General features: G+C 38.2%; 3 protein-coding genes across 3 annotated transcripts; 2 read left to right on the forward strand and 1 right to left on the reverse strand.

Annotated features, from left to right (window-relative positions):
- Nucleotides 1-151: 151 nt before the first annotated feature.
- Nucleotides 152-379, forward strand: GCK72_025168 (uncharacterized protein; the record flags this gene model as incomplete). The annotated part of the gene is made up of 1 exon (XM_053736221.1): nucleotides 152-379. One exon carries the CDS (start codon nucleotides 152-154, stop codon nucleotides 377-379), a length of 228 nt encoding a protein of 75 aa, XP_053579787.1.
- Nucleotides 380-2344: 1965 nt separating this feature from the next.
- On the reverse strand, nucleotides 2345-15751 carry GCK72_025169 (uncharacterized protein; the record flags this gene model as incomplete). Its single annotated transcript, XM_053736222.1, has 26 exons — nucleotides 2345-2530; nucleotides 2616-2807; nucleotides 3100-3222; nucleotides 3971-4075; nucleotides 4120-4233; nucleotides 4277-5938; nucleotides 5987-6280; nucleotides 6331-6702; nucleotides 6759-7370; nucleotides 7569-7784; nucleotides 7839-7984; nucleotides 8030-8102; nucleotides 8831-8931; nucleotides 8977-9037; nucleotides 9402-9590; nucleotides 9889-9953; nucleotides 9998-10037; nucleotides 10356-10456; nucleotides 10500-10539; nucleotides 10784-10855; nucleotides 11065-11207; nucleotides 11253-11325; nucleotides 12185-12333; nucleotides 12379-12451; nucleotides 13253-13354; nucleotides 15524-15751. The coding sequence occupies 26 exons, from the start codon at nucleotides 15749-15751 to the stop codon at nucleotides 2345-2347; spliced, it is 5532 nt and encodes a 1843-aa protein (XP_053579788.1).
- Nucleotides 7100-7435, forward strand: GCK72_025170 (uncharacterized protein; the record flags this gene model as incomplete). Its single annotated transcript, XM_053736223.1, has 1 exon — nucleotides 7100-7435. The coding sequence occupies one exon, from the start codon at nucleotides 7100-7102 to the stop codon at nucleotides 7433-7435; it is 336 nt and encodes a 111-aa protein (XP_053579789.1).

Raw genomic sequence — 15751 nt, forward strand, 5'->3', positions numbered from 1 at the left:
CAAGTGAAACTCGAGTACTGCAAGCTCACAAAGACAGAGACACAAGCCAAAACATACGAGAAGGTTCTTATTCTTTACCTATCCGATGAATCGGATGGTTGTCCTTGAAAAAAGAAGAGCAAAGCGATGAATGGGTAATTTGGAAGTTTAAATGTTAATCCATGATTGCACAGATCACAAAAAACGACACTATTACAAAGTACATGCAAATGCTCAAGATGGATTCGGTGGAATCCGTAACTGTCGAAGAAGAGACGTTGTTTCCAGTGAGAAGTCTGGGTTCACCAATGCAATAATTGGGAGTGACATTAATATACGGGTACTCAGATTCGCCGTATCAGCCAAACAATACATGGAGAACATTTCGAATCAGAAGTAAGACAGTGGGTGACAAGGACAAAAAAGACAACTCCACAAGTTCAGGGCGCATTAGAAGTCATGTTAATCTACGGGTACTCAGATTCGCCGTTTCAGAAAGAACAAGACAAGGAGAGATGGAAAATGTGAATTCAACGGCTGGAAGTGATGTTAATATGTGTACGGTTACTCGGATTCGCCGTATCAGTCAAATAACACTGTTTGGGTCTCATGTGAATATGGTGTTAAACAACATAAATTAAACATAAATTAAACGGAAAAGGTTCATAAACCAGAAAAAGGAAAGTCACACGATGCGTTTGGAATGTATATAGGAAGTTTTGTTAATCAACGGTTGCTCAGATTACCGGGTAGAACAAAACAATGCAAACTGGGCAGGATAACAGCATACTAATAGAAGAAAAGAAACATGGAAGAACAAGAATCGTCTAATTTGGAGGTGAGGCGCATGCTAGTGAAGTTTTTTGTATTGAGAGGAGACTAACCGGGTCCAGAATCAGAAAAAAGAGAGAATGTGACAAAAAGAAAAAAACTTCACAAGTTCCGGGTGCAATAATTGGAAGTGATGTTAAAATACGGGTACTCACATTCGCCGTTTTAGACAAAACAAGACAAGGATAGGTGGAAAATGTGCATACAAAGGATGGAGGTGATATTAATATACGGTTACTCAGATTCGCCGTATCAGCCAAACATATTTTGAATGTCGAGAGACAGAAAAATCAAGAACAGGAAGCATCTAACTTGGGGAGACATGAAAGGAAATTTTTTGTATTTGAGAAGAAAAGGTTCAGAATTAGGAAGGTGTCCAAAAAAACTGCAATAATTGAAGTGATCTTAATATACGGGTACTCAGATTCGCCGTATCATCCAAACAATACATTTTGGATATCATGCAAAGAGAGAACGTGGGAAAATAACAATAATCAAACGGAAAAGGTTCATAAACCGGAAAAAGAATAGTGACACATTCGGAATATGAGTTGGAAATTTTGTTGATCAACAGTTGCCAGATTACCGGATCCAACAGAACAACACAAACTCGACAGGACAGATGCATGCTAATTGAGAGAGAGAGAAAGAGAAAAAAACAGGAAGAAACTTTGGGGGGGGGGGGGGGGGAAACATGGGAGGTAATTTTTTTTGTATTGGAGGAGACAGGTTTCAGAAATACGAAAAAGTCAGGAATTGTGAGAAAGGAAAAAAAAACTTCAATAGTTGAAAGTCATGTTAATATACGGGTACTCAGATTCGCCGTATGAACCAAACAACACAATTTGGGTGGCATGCTAAAGGGAATACAAGAAAAATCTTAATTTAGAGAGGAACATGCAAGAACAACTATTTTGTATTGGAGAAAAGACTACCCGAGAGCAGACATAGGATGCTAGATGGGAAGATGAAGAGAGAAGGTACTAAATGCGATTTAGAGAGATCTCTAGGGAAAAAGGAAGACGAATAAAGAATTCTAACAACGGGGAGCAAGGAAACTGTCATTGGGTATTGTGGATGATAGAAAGTTAAGAAAAACGTTGAAAAATGACAAAATTGACAAAGTGCATGCAAAACTTTGAAGTCGGTAGAAGAATCAAATATCGGGGAATAATAGAATATTTGAAACTTGAAAAGAAAAAAACAGAATTTTCAAGGTTTGGAGGATAGGGAAAATACGAAAATCTGATGAAGGGAGTTATTAATAAATGAAGAAATCGGGAGGATAGAGAGGGGAAGAAAGAGACAGAAAGCATGTAATCGAAACGAAAAAGGATACATAGTTAAAAGAGAGAAAAATAAGAAAAATGAGAAGAGAATGAAATATGAGAAACAAGAGTGATTAAAGCCAGAAATGTCTTATGTTAGAGTCCAAAAAGAAAGTAGGAAAAGAAACAAGAAATAAGAAGAAGTACTTTAAATAAAACAGAGATTAAAAAAATAGGTACACTACGAAGAAGCTGATTGGTCGAGATTAACTTCTGAGCAATTCAAAAATTTTCAGCGTCTGCTTCATTCCCTTCATCAATTCCCTGACATAGTCTTCTTTCTTCATCAGACCCAAACAATTGATTTCGACGATGCTTGGCAGATCGCTGATGTATTTTCGTTCAATCTCTTCATCGTAACCGCCAAACCACCACAAAATATCCAGGAAAAGCTGAAATCAATGATTTGTAAAAAAATAATCGACGAGAAATAATACATATGACCAACATAAAATGAAATTCATCATTCCTACTCACTTGTACAAATTCGGCCCATTCGGCCGCTGCTATGGCTTCATCACTGAATTTGAATTTCTTTGCTGCTTGATCTACATCAGATCGCTCCTCGTGACTGCGTTTTCGTTCATTTGGTTTGCTTGACATGAATTTATTGTCGACGGTTTCCATATTTTCAGAGGTCTCTGCTGGAAGCGGTGGTGTCCTTGGCCCCTAAAAGAATGAGTATTACTTACAACACATATAACGTCTGCAAGCACATTATAATTGTCCGAAATTCAGACTCCGCCTTACGGAATTCCGGAATTCCGGATTCCTGAAAATGAAAAATGTCATTCCGTAAAACTTAGAAGCACATCAAAAAAGACGAACCCATTGATTTGAAAAACGCCAACTTTCTAACATACAGGATATATTGCGAAATCCTGTTTTGAGCCAACCATTAGCTATTATAATTAACGCATCAGAGCCGACACCGTTGTCAACATCTTTATTTCTCACTTACTTTGCCACGCGGCAGATTTTGCTCATCAGCAATACCAACATCTTCCATAGCAGTTCTTGTCGGTGAGCTGATTTTCTGGGCGTTGTCAACAGCTTCCATAGTCTCCACTCCTGGAAGTGGACCCTGAAAGAATGATTATTGAGATTAAAATAGCGAGATTGAGTTGTAAGCTTCTCTGTCACGGGGGAATTATTAATGCTAAGAAACAACAGAGCAACGTCAAAACTCCCCCTGCTAATGAAATCGGATCCATTTCTCACGCCGAGAGAGGAGGTGGAAGAGTGGCAATTATCACCAGGTGCTTCACCGCACCTCTACACTAAACAGCGGCAAAAAAATAAAAATTCACATTTCGTCCACCCCATCCCCACACACCGTCGCAGATGTGTTCTGCGATGAGGATAATCAAGTCACCTCTCGCCCCAATTACATTACGGTTGATGTTTGTAGGGTCGATGTTAACGGTGCAAAATTCTTGCAGTCATTAGAACTATACTAGGAAAGCAAAATTTTCTGTATTCTGTTGGTAATGAGAAGAAAGCTCAATGTTGAACCAACAATAACAAAGTCACCAAGAGTGTTTGCTTGGAGAAAAATCTAGTGAGAATGCAAAACTCTAATTAATCCTCACGCACTCGCAACAGGCAGAAATAATTGTCATTCTCTGAGCTTGCCAGCGACATTCAAAACTAGCCAATTAAGATAGAAACCCCATCCAGCTTGCTGAAAGAACTTTACCCCGTGCTCCAATTATTTGACCAGCTACATTCCGGTATTCGGAAACAAGCAAGAAACTACACTATGGCGTCAGTGTAATAAGCATTTATTTTTTCGAAGCAAAAAGCTTCCAACATTTCTATTTCTTACTCACCAAAACAATCGACCCATAACAGGAAAAGTCTATTACGAATTCGTCATCAGCTTCGGCTTGTTTAGAAGCAACCTTCTTCATTTCTTCTTCATAGTTGAACATATCCTGAAATGATATTATTAGAAATTGGTAAAATTTTGAAAACTTACTTTAGCTCGTTTGTTTTGTGGCACAACTGGTATTTTGAAACGACCATCATCTTCCGATTGAGAGGTACTCGTATTGGATTTATTATCCGAATCTGTCTTCTTGGATGAAGGTCCCTGCAATAACAGTGTCTGGCTGAATAGGTTTTTAATATATTACCTCAGTGTTTTTTTCAGAAAGTTCTGTTTTTTCTGGAGATTGGACATTTCCGATGATCGAACTGGTGAACGCCTCTCTCGATGCGGTTGCGGCAGTGAAAACTTCAGAGCCTGCTCTTGCTTTTTCCGCATTCGAATAAGATTTAATCTTATCATATGCCTCTCTCGATGTAGCTGTGACCTGAGCAGTGGGAACTTCGGAACTTGCTCTGGATCTTTTAGCATCCGGATAAGATTTTGTCTTATCATCTGCTTCTTTCGATACGCCTGCGGTTTGTGCAGTGGGAACTTCGGAACTTGCTCTGGATCTTTTAGCATCCGGATAAGATTTTGTCTTATCATCTGCTTCTTTCGATACGCCTGCGGTTTGTGCAGTGGGAGCTACAGAGCTTGCTCTAGCTCTTTTAGCATCTGAATAAGATTTAATCGTATCATCTGCCACTCTCGATACGCCTGCGGTTTGTGCAGTGGGAGCTACAGAGCCTGCTCTAGCTCTTCTAGCATCCGAATAAGACTTAGTCTTGTAATCTGTTTCTCTTGATGCGGCAGTGACTTGATCAGTTGGAGCTACAGAGCTTGCTCTAGCTCTTTTAGCATCAGAATAAAATTTAGTCTTGTAATCTGCCACTCTCGATGCGGCAGTGACTTGATCAGTTGGAGCTACAGAGCTTGCTCTAGCTCTTTTAGCATCAGAATAAAATTTAGTCTTGTAATCTGTTTCTCTTGATGCGGCAGTGACTTGATCAGTTGGAGCTACAGAGTTTGCTCTAGCTCTTTTAGCATCAGAATAAAATTTAGTCTTGTAATCTGCCACTCTCGATGCGGCAGTGACTTGATCAGTTGGAGCTACAGAGCTTGCTCTAGCTCTTTTAGCATCAGAATAAAATTTAGTCTTGTAATCTGTTTCTCTTGATGCGGCAGTGACTTGATCAGTTGGAGCTACAGAGCTTGCTCTAGCTCTTTTAGCATCAGAATAAAATTTAGTCTTGTAATCTGCCACTCTCGATGCGGCAGTGACTTGATCAGTTGGAGCTACAGAGCTTGCTCTAGCTCTTTTAGCATCAGAATAAAATTTAGTCTTGTAATCTGTTTCTCTTGATGCGGCAGTGACTTGATCAGTTGGAGCTACAGAGCTTGCTCTAGCTCTTCTAGCATCCGAATAAGACTTAGTCTTGTCATGTGCCTCTCTCGCCGCGGAAGTGATTTGAGCAGTGGGAACTTCAGAGCTTGCTTTAGCTCTTCTAGCATCGAATTCCGATTTCGTCTTATCATCTGCCTCTCTCGATTTAGCTGTGACCTGAGCAGTGGGAACTTCGGAACTTGCTCTGGATCTTTTAGCATCCGGATAAGATTTTGTCTTATCATCTGCTTCTTTCGATACGCCTGCGGTTTGTGCAGTGGGAGCTACAGAGCTTGCTCTAGCTCTTTTAGCATCTGAATAAGATTTAATCGTATTATCTGCCACTCTCAATACGCCGGTGACTTGAGCGGTGGGAGTTTCAGAGCCTGCTCTAGCTTTTTTAGCATCCGAATAAGATTTAATCTCATCTTCAAATGTCACACTTTTTCGGGATGATTGTCCAGCTTTCATAGACGTAGTTGTTCTTTTCTGAGTGTCAACTTGTGGATGCTGAACTGGAGCAATTGGAGGTGACAAAATACCCTAAAATGTTGAAAGTATAATGTTGGCTTTTGTTTAACGAGCGATCACCTTTCTTTCATATTCAGTTAGTTTTTCGACAGGAGCCGGATCTTTGAAAGCAGTCTGACTGTTTCTCTTCGTTGGGGAAACGATTCGAATTAAAGAACTTCGTTCTTTTGAGACAGGTGCAGCTTGAACAAAATTTTCTTCCGAATCCTCTTCCACCTTTTCATAGAAAAATCTTTTAGGGTCCACGCCCACGTCGATTCCAAACATTTTTCCTCCGAAGGGTTTTGCTTGAGCTGGAGGCGTGTCGATTTCATACCGGAAAACTTTCGATGGCTCAGCAGGTGTGGACCATCGCTACAATTTATCAAAATTTAGTTTCCTTCAAAAACATTTCTTAAACTTACAGTTTTTCTTGAAACATCAGTGGCTTGAGTTGGTGGATTTCCACAAAGATCAGCTGGAACTGGTTCTGCCTTGTCTTTAACGACTTCCGATGGCTTCAAAGATTGTATTAAAACACTTTGAGGGACAGGTTGACTTTTTTCTTGAGCCGTTGATTTCTCTCGAGCGAAGTTTCTATCCGAATCCTCTCTCTCTTTTTCTGGGGACAATGTCTTAGTGTCAACGTCCACCTTGACTCCAAACAATTTTTCTCCGAAGGGTTTTGCTTGAGCTGGAGATGTGACGGTTTCAGTCCGAGAAACATTCGATGACGACGTGAGCGGTTGCTTGCCAACTTCTTCAGTTGACTTTTTTGTGTCAGGTGAGGACCATCTCTACAATTTATCAAAACTTAGTTTCCTTCAAAAACATTTTTTAAACTTATACTAACCGTTTTTCTTGGAACATTTGTTGACTGAGTTGGTGCATTGATGCCACAAAGAGCAGTTGGCACTCCCGAAGCAAGTCCGGACTCAGCCTTGCCTTCAACAACCTCCGATGGCTTCAAAAGTTGTTGTGCAACACTCTGAGGAGCCGATTGTCCTTCAGTTCTTGCTGGTGTTTCCGAAGAATTACTCTGTCCAGATGGCTTCAATCCTTGATCATTTCTCTGAGACAATTGCTCTTTTTTGATCGTTGGAATCTCCAAATTTGGTATCGGTTGAGCTGGACGTTGCGGCGTTAGCATTGACGATCGACGGTCAGTGGCTGAAACCGAACGAGAGTCAGTTGATGGAGCCGACAGTCTGCTGCGTTCCACTGTTGATGATTTGGGACGTTCCTGAGGATCCGATTGGCGACGAGAGGAAGCCTGAGAGATTTGTCCTTGGCCTGGTGGACGTTGGAACTCTGACTTCGGAATACTGGGAATTGGAGGAGGCTTTGGCGGTGGTTCCAGCCGCTGGACACCAGTTTTTGGAGGAACTCGTCCTGATGATCCTTTCTGAGCTGTGGATTGGGAACGGCGTCGGGAATCTGGTCCTCGACGGTCATTATTGTTTTCCTACAAATGAGATTTTCACCTTGCAATGCGTGTTTTCAATTTCGGATTGGGACAGGGAGGCTTAAGTTTTCAAAACATGAGTGACGTCAAGTTAGAAACTTTTGAATAACCTTTGAAACTTTTCAAAATTTAAAAACCTTTGTAATCTTTTGTTTTTCTGGTTGTCAGGGAAGTAAATTTGTTCAAAAAGTTAGTTACCTCATTTGGTTCAGTCTTCACAAAAAACTCGGCCGGTAGAGGTCTTATCAAACAATTGCTACTTTTTACCGGCGGCGGCGCTTCATCTGTGTTGAGAATTTTAACATCATTCACTGCGTGATTCTGCACTTCTTGACTAGGCTTCTGTTCCTGTTGCTCTGCTAGTGGAAGCCCATCGTTTTTGATGACAATTGGGGTTGGAGCCATTGGAGCAATCTGGTAAAGCATAGCTGTTTTTTTCCTATTCTGCCTCAATTTCTAACAACTCACATTTTGGTCTAGTATTTCATGGTCAGTTCCTTTTTGGTTAACCAACGAATGGCGTTGTACTTGTAGAATTGCAAGACTTTCACCTATTTCCTCCTTAACCAGGCGGGCATCGTACAACTGTTGAACTGTGGTTGGCTGATCATCCTCTGAGATATTATTGTGGGTTTCAAGGTGATATATAATTTGCTCACCATCTGGCAGAGGAATCGCCATGTTGTAGTCAACAAAATTGGAGAAAGTAAGGTTGGGTTTCTGAAATGCATCCTGCAAAATTGCAATTTCAAGCTGTCAGAGTATATCAGTTATTTATCACTTTTGATTGGTTTTTAAAAAATAGTATTACCTACAAGCAGGGTGCTCCACCGATAATTTAACACCGATTAGAATCCGTTATTAATTTTTTAAAAATCTGTGAAAATATTTACCAGGTTTTTAGAAAAAATGATTGGTTTTTCTCCGGGAAAACCGGTGAAAATCGATTTTTCTTCGATTTTTACCAATTTTCATCCTATTTTAAAAAAGTTCAAGTTCTACGGCGGTTCGACACGTTTCGATCACATTTTGCACTGTTCTTAGTTTATATTTTACGTAAAAATTGACAATTTCTCATCTTTGCTCAAATTCTCTATTTAAAAAAGTGAAGTTATTGAAACGTGACAAACAGCCGTAGAGTTTGAACTTTCAGAAAAAACGGATGAAAATTGGAAAAATCGGTAAAAATCGAAAAAAAGAAGGTTTTTAACAGTTTACTAAACCAATGAAAATATAATAAAAAAAAGAAAGTTTTTCTTTGATTTCACCGCCGGTGGAGCACCCTGCCTACAACTACAAAAAATATCCCCCGAATTTTGAAAATGTTGAAGTGCATTGAGAAAGATGATAAGAACATTTCAGGATATAAATTTATATTGCAGCTGTAAAGACAAAAACGCTAGCTATCAAAATTTATCATTCAGCGCATACACAACTCCACGTTCTCAGATTTGACTCACCACTGGTTGCACGTAACCAATTGTCGAGTGAGTTTCTGCAATCTCCATTTTTATCATTCTGGCCTCGAGCAACTGTTGAACTGCGGTTGGCTGATCATCCTCTGAGATAGTACTGGGGGTTTCGAGGTGACATAAAGTTTGCTCACCGTCTGGCAGAGGGATCTCCATGTGGTTGTCAACAAAATTGGAAGATGGTGGGTTCGTCGGCTAAAAAGCATCCAGGAAAATTATAAATCTAAGGTTCTATTCAAAAAATATTGGTCACTTTCCACTTAATGTCAAGAAAATGATAATAACTATATTCATCTACTAATTACAGTCAATTTTTTTCAATGTTTGTGTTTCAATGTACAAGATGATAATAAAAATTGGAAAGTAGGCGGAGATCTAGAAAACATTTTTATGGAAAGCCTTGTTGCAGCAAACTATGAAAGATAGAGACTGTAAAAATTATGGGATCGTCAAAATCGGAACGAAAAGCACTATTGAAACGAAAAGCCTGCAATATTTACTACAACCACTAAATTATTTTTTTATATAACTCATATCAACGTTCCTATATTTCACTGACCACAGGTTCAACCAGTTTCACCATCGAATTGCGTTTTGTTGAAGCAACTTCTTGGGACATGGGAAGTGAGCGGATTTCTGCAATTTTCTTTTTGATCTGTTGAGGCTCGAGCAACTGTTGAGTGGTAGGAGGAGCCATGCTGTTTCGAACAGGATTGGAAACATTCCGGTAAGTTGACGGTCTCGCGACCTGAAAAGTAAAATTTTTAATTTCTAAATTATGTAAGGCACATTAAGGATTGTTGAATTTTCAAAAATTTCAATGTAATGCCAGCAGTTTGGAAAATTTAGTGTTCCGTTGTACGAGATAATAAGAAAAATCCAAGTAGACAAAAATACTTGTAAACTTTGGGAAAGATCTAAACTAGATAACCAATTTCATAATAATAGGACAATCTGAGAAAAATGTCCAAAAGTACTCACTACAATGAATATTAAACTGACTAGCACAACTCAGACACAAGTCAACTATTTCAAACTTGGCTTACCACTGGCTCCACGTTCATCGTTGCATCATCGAGCAACTTATCAAGTTCGAGTGATACAACGTGCCCTGAAATAATATTCTGGGTATTAAGAAAAATAAGATGCACTTACCAGGTCTGGAAGAAGTCTGGTTTCTTTGCGGCTTCGCAACCTATAACATATATTTTTATATTCGCCACATCTAACTTTTGTAATATTTTCAAAATTTTTCATGAAATATCAGCGAAATTTCGAAAATGTTGAGTTACATTGCACTAGACAATAAGAATATTTGAGAAGTGGACAGATACAAGAAAACTTCAAAAGAGGCCCATAAAGCAACAAACTAGATAGGTAATTGTATGATAATGAACCGTCCAAATAAGTGGAAAACCCACAATTTATGGTTTACAACATTCTCAACAATAACTATCAAACTGTCTAGCATAACTCAGACACCAGGTAAAATTCCTATACATAGTATACTCACCACTGGTTCCACGTTTTTATTTCTTGAGGGATGTTCACCGACTTTGTCTTTGATAGTTATGTTATCGAGCATCTTATCAAGTGACGATGATAAAACGTGCCCTAAAATAGTATTCTGCGTCAAGGTCAATTAGGATGCACTCACCAGGTCTGGAAGAATTCTGGCTTCTTGGGGGCTTTACAATCTGAAACATATGTTTTTATATTAGCCACATCTAACCTTTGTAATATGGATATTTGAGAAATGGACAGATACAAGAAAACTGCGAAAGAAACTCCTAACGAAACAAGTAGTTAGATAAGTTTATGATGAAGAACCGCCTTAATTGGAAAACCACGATCTTAGTTTTTCATATTCTCAACAGTAAGTATTAAACTGTCTAGCAAAACTCAAACACAAATCGAAATTCTTACACATAAATGACTTACCACTGGTGCACTATTTTTTCTGAAGTCGTTGACAGATTTTGGAGAAGTTTTGTTATTTGGGGGCTTCGCAACCTAAAAAGTTTATTGTTTTGAATTGCTCAATTATATAAGTCTCCTCGAAATTTATATAGGAGGCTATGGGGGATAAACAATTTCCTAATACTGAGATCGTCTGAATTGAAACGAAAACCTTGACTTAGCGCCTATAATACTTACTACAGTAACCGTTAAATTTTCTCATGCATTTGATTCACAAGTCAATAATTTAATATGTAACTCACCACAGGTTGTCTTTGACGTTGTGTTGAAGATGAAGCTACTGGCCGTTCTGCTCGAGGCTTCAAGATTGAGAGATTTTCGCCGATTTCCTGTTTGATCTCTCTGGCAACGAGCAACTGTTTTTCTGTCGTTGGTAAAGCATTCCCTGAAATAATATTATAAGTGTCAAAGTAAAATCAAATGGACTTACCATCTGGCAAAGGGACTGCCTTGCTGTTGTCAGTAGATTTGGAACGATTTGGATTTTTTGGTGGGCTCGTATTCTGAAAAGTGTGTTTTTTGAAATTGTAAGCAAAATTTCTTTCTGTGTTTGCGATATTTCGACCAAATATCATTCTCATAAATACCGTAAACCCTGAAATAGAGGCCTGTTTGCAGCGGTATATCTCGATTCGAGACGGAGATATCAAAAAGTTGCTAACTGACAAAATATAGCTCAATGTTCATAAAATATTTCATTAGTTGAAAACATTTTTGTATCTTTAAAAACAGCCGAGATAGACTGTTCCAAACTTTTGCTTCCGAATGCGCTTGTATAACAGGTTTTACGATACATCGCATGAGAAGTCTGTCCATCTGACCCAATGTTTACACAATATTTAAGTAATGAAAAAGAAAAAAACGAGACCTGCGGTCACTTTCGTAACCGACAGAGCCACACGTTCACAACAGGCAGAAAAGGAGATTTTTGCGGAGAGTCAAGTGGTTGGTCCATCTCGGGCACATTGTGAAGTTAGACAACATTTTTTAGAAATGTGAAATACTATTGTCATTTCTTCACAAGAACAAGATTTCTACAAGACACGGAACAGAGTGAACAACAATGATACAAACTCAGTAAAACTGCAGAAGTGTTGTCTGGAACTGTACTAGATAATAGAAAAATGAAAAGAAGGCAAATTGAAAGATACTTGAATGGATAAAGGAATTCATAATATTACACTGTATATAACAGAAATTCACTTTAAGTTTCTGATTTGAAACACTTTTTTGCTTATTTAACTTCCTAGAATTGAAACGAACACTTTATCTTACATTTAGCGCCTATAATACTTATTACAGTAACCGTTAAACTTTCTCATGCAATTGATTCACAAGTCAACAATCTTATTATTGACTTACCACAGGTTGTCTTTGACGTTGTGTTGAAGATGAAGCTACTGGCCGTTCTACTTGGGGCTTGGGGTTTGGGAGACTTAGACTTTCACCGATTTCCTGTTTGATCTCTCTGGCCTTGAGCAACTGTTCTTCTGTCGTTGGTAAAGCAGTCCCTGAAATAATGTGTCAAGTGTCAAAGTAAAATCAGATGCATTTACCATCTGGCAAAGGGACTGCCTTGCTGTTGTCAGTTGATTTTGAACGATTCGGATTTTTTGGTGGGCTCGTATTCTGAAAAGAGTGTTTTTAAAAAATTTGAGATAATTATCTTTCTGTGTTTCCGATTTCTCAACCGGGGATCATTCTCAGAAATACCGTAAACCATGTAATAGAGGCGAACCTAGCGGTGCCTATTCGCAGCGGTATATCTCGCTTCCCAAAGATAATCTAAAAAGATGCGAGCTGACAAAATATAGCTTCACATATATTTATAAAATATTTTTTCAGGTAAAATAGTTTCATATCTTCAAAGACAATCGAGATAGGATGTTCAAAACTCTTGCTACCGGATGCGCACATATTACAAATTTTACGGTACATCGCATGGGAAATCTGACCATCTGACCCACGGTTTACACAATTTTTGAGTACTGAGAAAGTAGAGAAAAGTCGAACTCGGGATCTTTAGCACAGCGGCCACTTTCGTAACCAACGGAGCCATACGCTCGCTACAAGGTAAAAAGGAGATAGACGAATTCGCCTGATTTTTGCGGAAAGTTCAGTGGTTGGTCCGCCATTAGTGAAGAGGGCATATTGGCGAGGCTACAACTTTCATGAAATTTTTTGGAAAAATCTAAAAGGTTGTCTTGAACTGCATAAGGTAATAGGAAATTGGAAGAGGAGTTAGAAAATACATTAATGCGTACTAAAACTTATGAAACTACGCTGTATACAACCGAGATTCATTATAAATATAAGGTTTCGAACAAATTTCCCCTCTTTTCTTGTTTAACTTCTTACGACTCCTCTAAAAACAAGAAAAAGTCCAGAAAGAAAAAAACACTTTAAAAAAATATTCCTTTCGAAACTCACCGCTTGATTCACGTTTCCATTTTTCTTCAAAGAAGCTATGTCGGGCTTCACGTCCTCCTGATCGTTGCCCATTCGTTGGTTGTCCTTGTTCTTTTCTTCCAGCTGTAAAAAAATTTGAATACAAGCTAAACAGAAAACTGAAACAAAACGGAATCAAGTATGACATATGAACAAAATGTGAAACTGAAGACATACACTTTGTGAGCAGATATAATTAGTTTGAGACGAGTATGTCAGAGATTGTTAGACAAATTTTTTAAAGTAAGAAATATTGGGAGATTCTGAGAGAACAGCCAGTTTGTTGAATATAATGTCTAATCCCCCAAATGTAGCTCAGGAGTCTTAATAATTTGCACTTTGAAAACAAAAATAGCTGGAAGACTGAGCTTGAGAAATATCATAATCAAAGATTTAAAAAAATGAGAAAGAAATTCAGATGATAACACTTTCAGGTTAAGTTCAAAAGAGTCTACGTTTCTCACGAGTGTATACTGTAGTTTATGCAAGTTCCCTATAGAAATTGCATGTGGAATAGTTCAAAGAATGCCACGTATGAATATTCACTATCATTAAAATAATCAGTTATGGCTATTCAACTGATTCAAATAATCATGTGGTATTGAAAATTGGAAAATTCATACACCAAAATGTGGTTATTAGGATCAGAATTACGTTTCAGATTCGAAATTTTGAATATACGGTATACTTGTTAAGGCCCGGGCATTTTTCGAATTTTCTTCGCGAAATAGTCATATTTTCGACTATCTTTCATAATTAAAAGAAATTCTAAAAAATCATCAAAAATGATCTCATTTTCGAAAAAAAAAATTGGAAAAATTTCAAAAAAAATTCGAAGAATCGGTTCATTTTTTTGAAGCCGGCCTTTAAATTTTTTAAGGCCCGAACCAATACAAAAATGTTCTTATAATAAGCAACAATGGACTCTCGTAAACCAAAAGTACCAAAGATTATTTTCAAAAGTTTAGTTCAATGATTTAAAGTTACCGTAATACTTCACAAGACTACGTAGGTGTATATAAATGTATATCTCGTGAGAATATAATCAAAGCAACAATTTTTGAGCAGTCAGAACACTCTATACAACCCATGATTTATGTGTGTTGTGTACATGCCAAACCTTCTTGTTGAGACTTCTCCACAAAGGTCGAATGATTCATTCACACACTGATTGCACAAGTGCCACTGACCTTTGAAGATACCGCTCTACAAAAAACATATCCAAAATGAGAGAACAGTTGTATGAACACAGCTGTATGACTCATAGAATTCTCAAAAAGAAAAAAATGAAGACAGATGTTTCGAAATTTAACTTGAGAATACTTTTTTCCAAATATCATACGCTCGAGTAGCTGCGATGTAAGAAAAATGTGTTATAATATTTGGGGAAAAGTCTTTTGGTAAGAGAGACGTCACCTGTGAGAAAAAGTATGAATGAGAATTTGTGGTTAGCTTTGTCAAAAAGAGGTATTCGAGAACATTATGAAAATTTTTTGCTATTTCATAGGATCCTATGAACATTCAGGTCGGCGGTCCCCCGAATTAAAACTGGGATTTCGAAAAGAATAAGAAATGTCGTTTCCACATAAAACGAAGGCGTCAGAGTCATCTATCTTTTTCTGGCCACACTCATCAAAAAAATGAGGTTGGTTGGGTTCTCTTCCCCCTATGAGCCAATTCGGCAGATTGAAATGACGCCTTTCCAATCCCGAGGTTGATTGAGGGCTCCAAAAAGAAATGCCACGTTTTTTCTCCTTTTCCATCTTTTTCAAAACCTCATTCGCCTTTAGTACGATCGGATGACTTCTCTTAGAAAATGGGGAAAAGGCTCGGTTCTTCTATTTGACTAATGAGGAATGAAGTTGGACGGCACGAGAGAATTGACACCATATAGAAGGAATCGTATGTTTTGATCATAACATGAGGAAATATGTAACTAGACGAGTTGAGAGTTATGGGTGCCACAGGAAATTACAATGAGTGGGCGGACACTTTTTTCTATATCTATTTGGTAGCACCTTCGTGACTAAACCTGTGGTTGATTCTACAGAGACAATGGTTAGCTCACTTTACACACTATGACTAATTTTGATGAATCAGAAATTGTAAAGAATGATTTGGAAAACAAACGTTTTGAGAGAAAAAATGAAGAGTTAAATAAAAAATTTAGAAGATTTCAAAAAGTTTCAATTAGAAAAAAAATTGGGTTACAATTGCACATGCAAATACAATAATTCAGAACACTGTGCTTACCTGTGCTTGTAGTTGGGCGGCAGCATGAGCGGAAGTAATACGGATGTACTCTTTAATCTGGAGAGAATCGTGATGTTTTTGGAACACCTTGGAAGCCTTTTGTTCACAATCAAACTTTTTCTTGATTTCCTTCTCGGTCAAGCGAGTTTTTCTTTTACTGTTCCCACGTTCTTTATCAAGTAGAAACAGAGGATCGTCCGGATCGTCATCCCCGGGGGAACGCGGCAT

The sequence above is a fragment of the Caenorhabditis remanei genome, chromosome X (genome assembly GCF_010183535.1).
Source record: "Caenorhabditis remanei strain PX506 chromosome X, whole genome shotgun sequence".
Taxonomy (NCBI): Eukaryota; Metazoa; Nematoda; class Chromadorea; order Rhabditida; family Rhabditidae; genus Caenorhabditis; species Caenorhabditis remanei.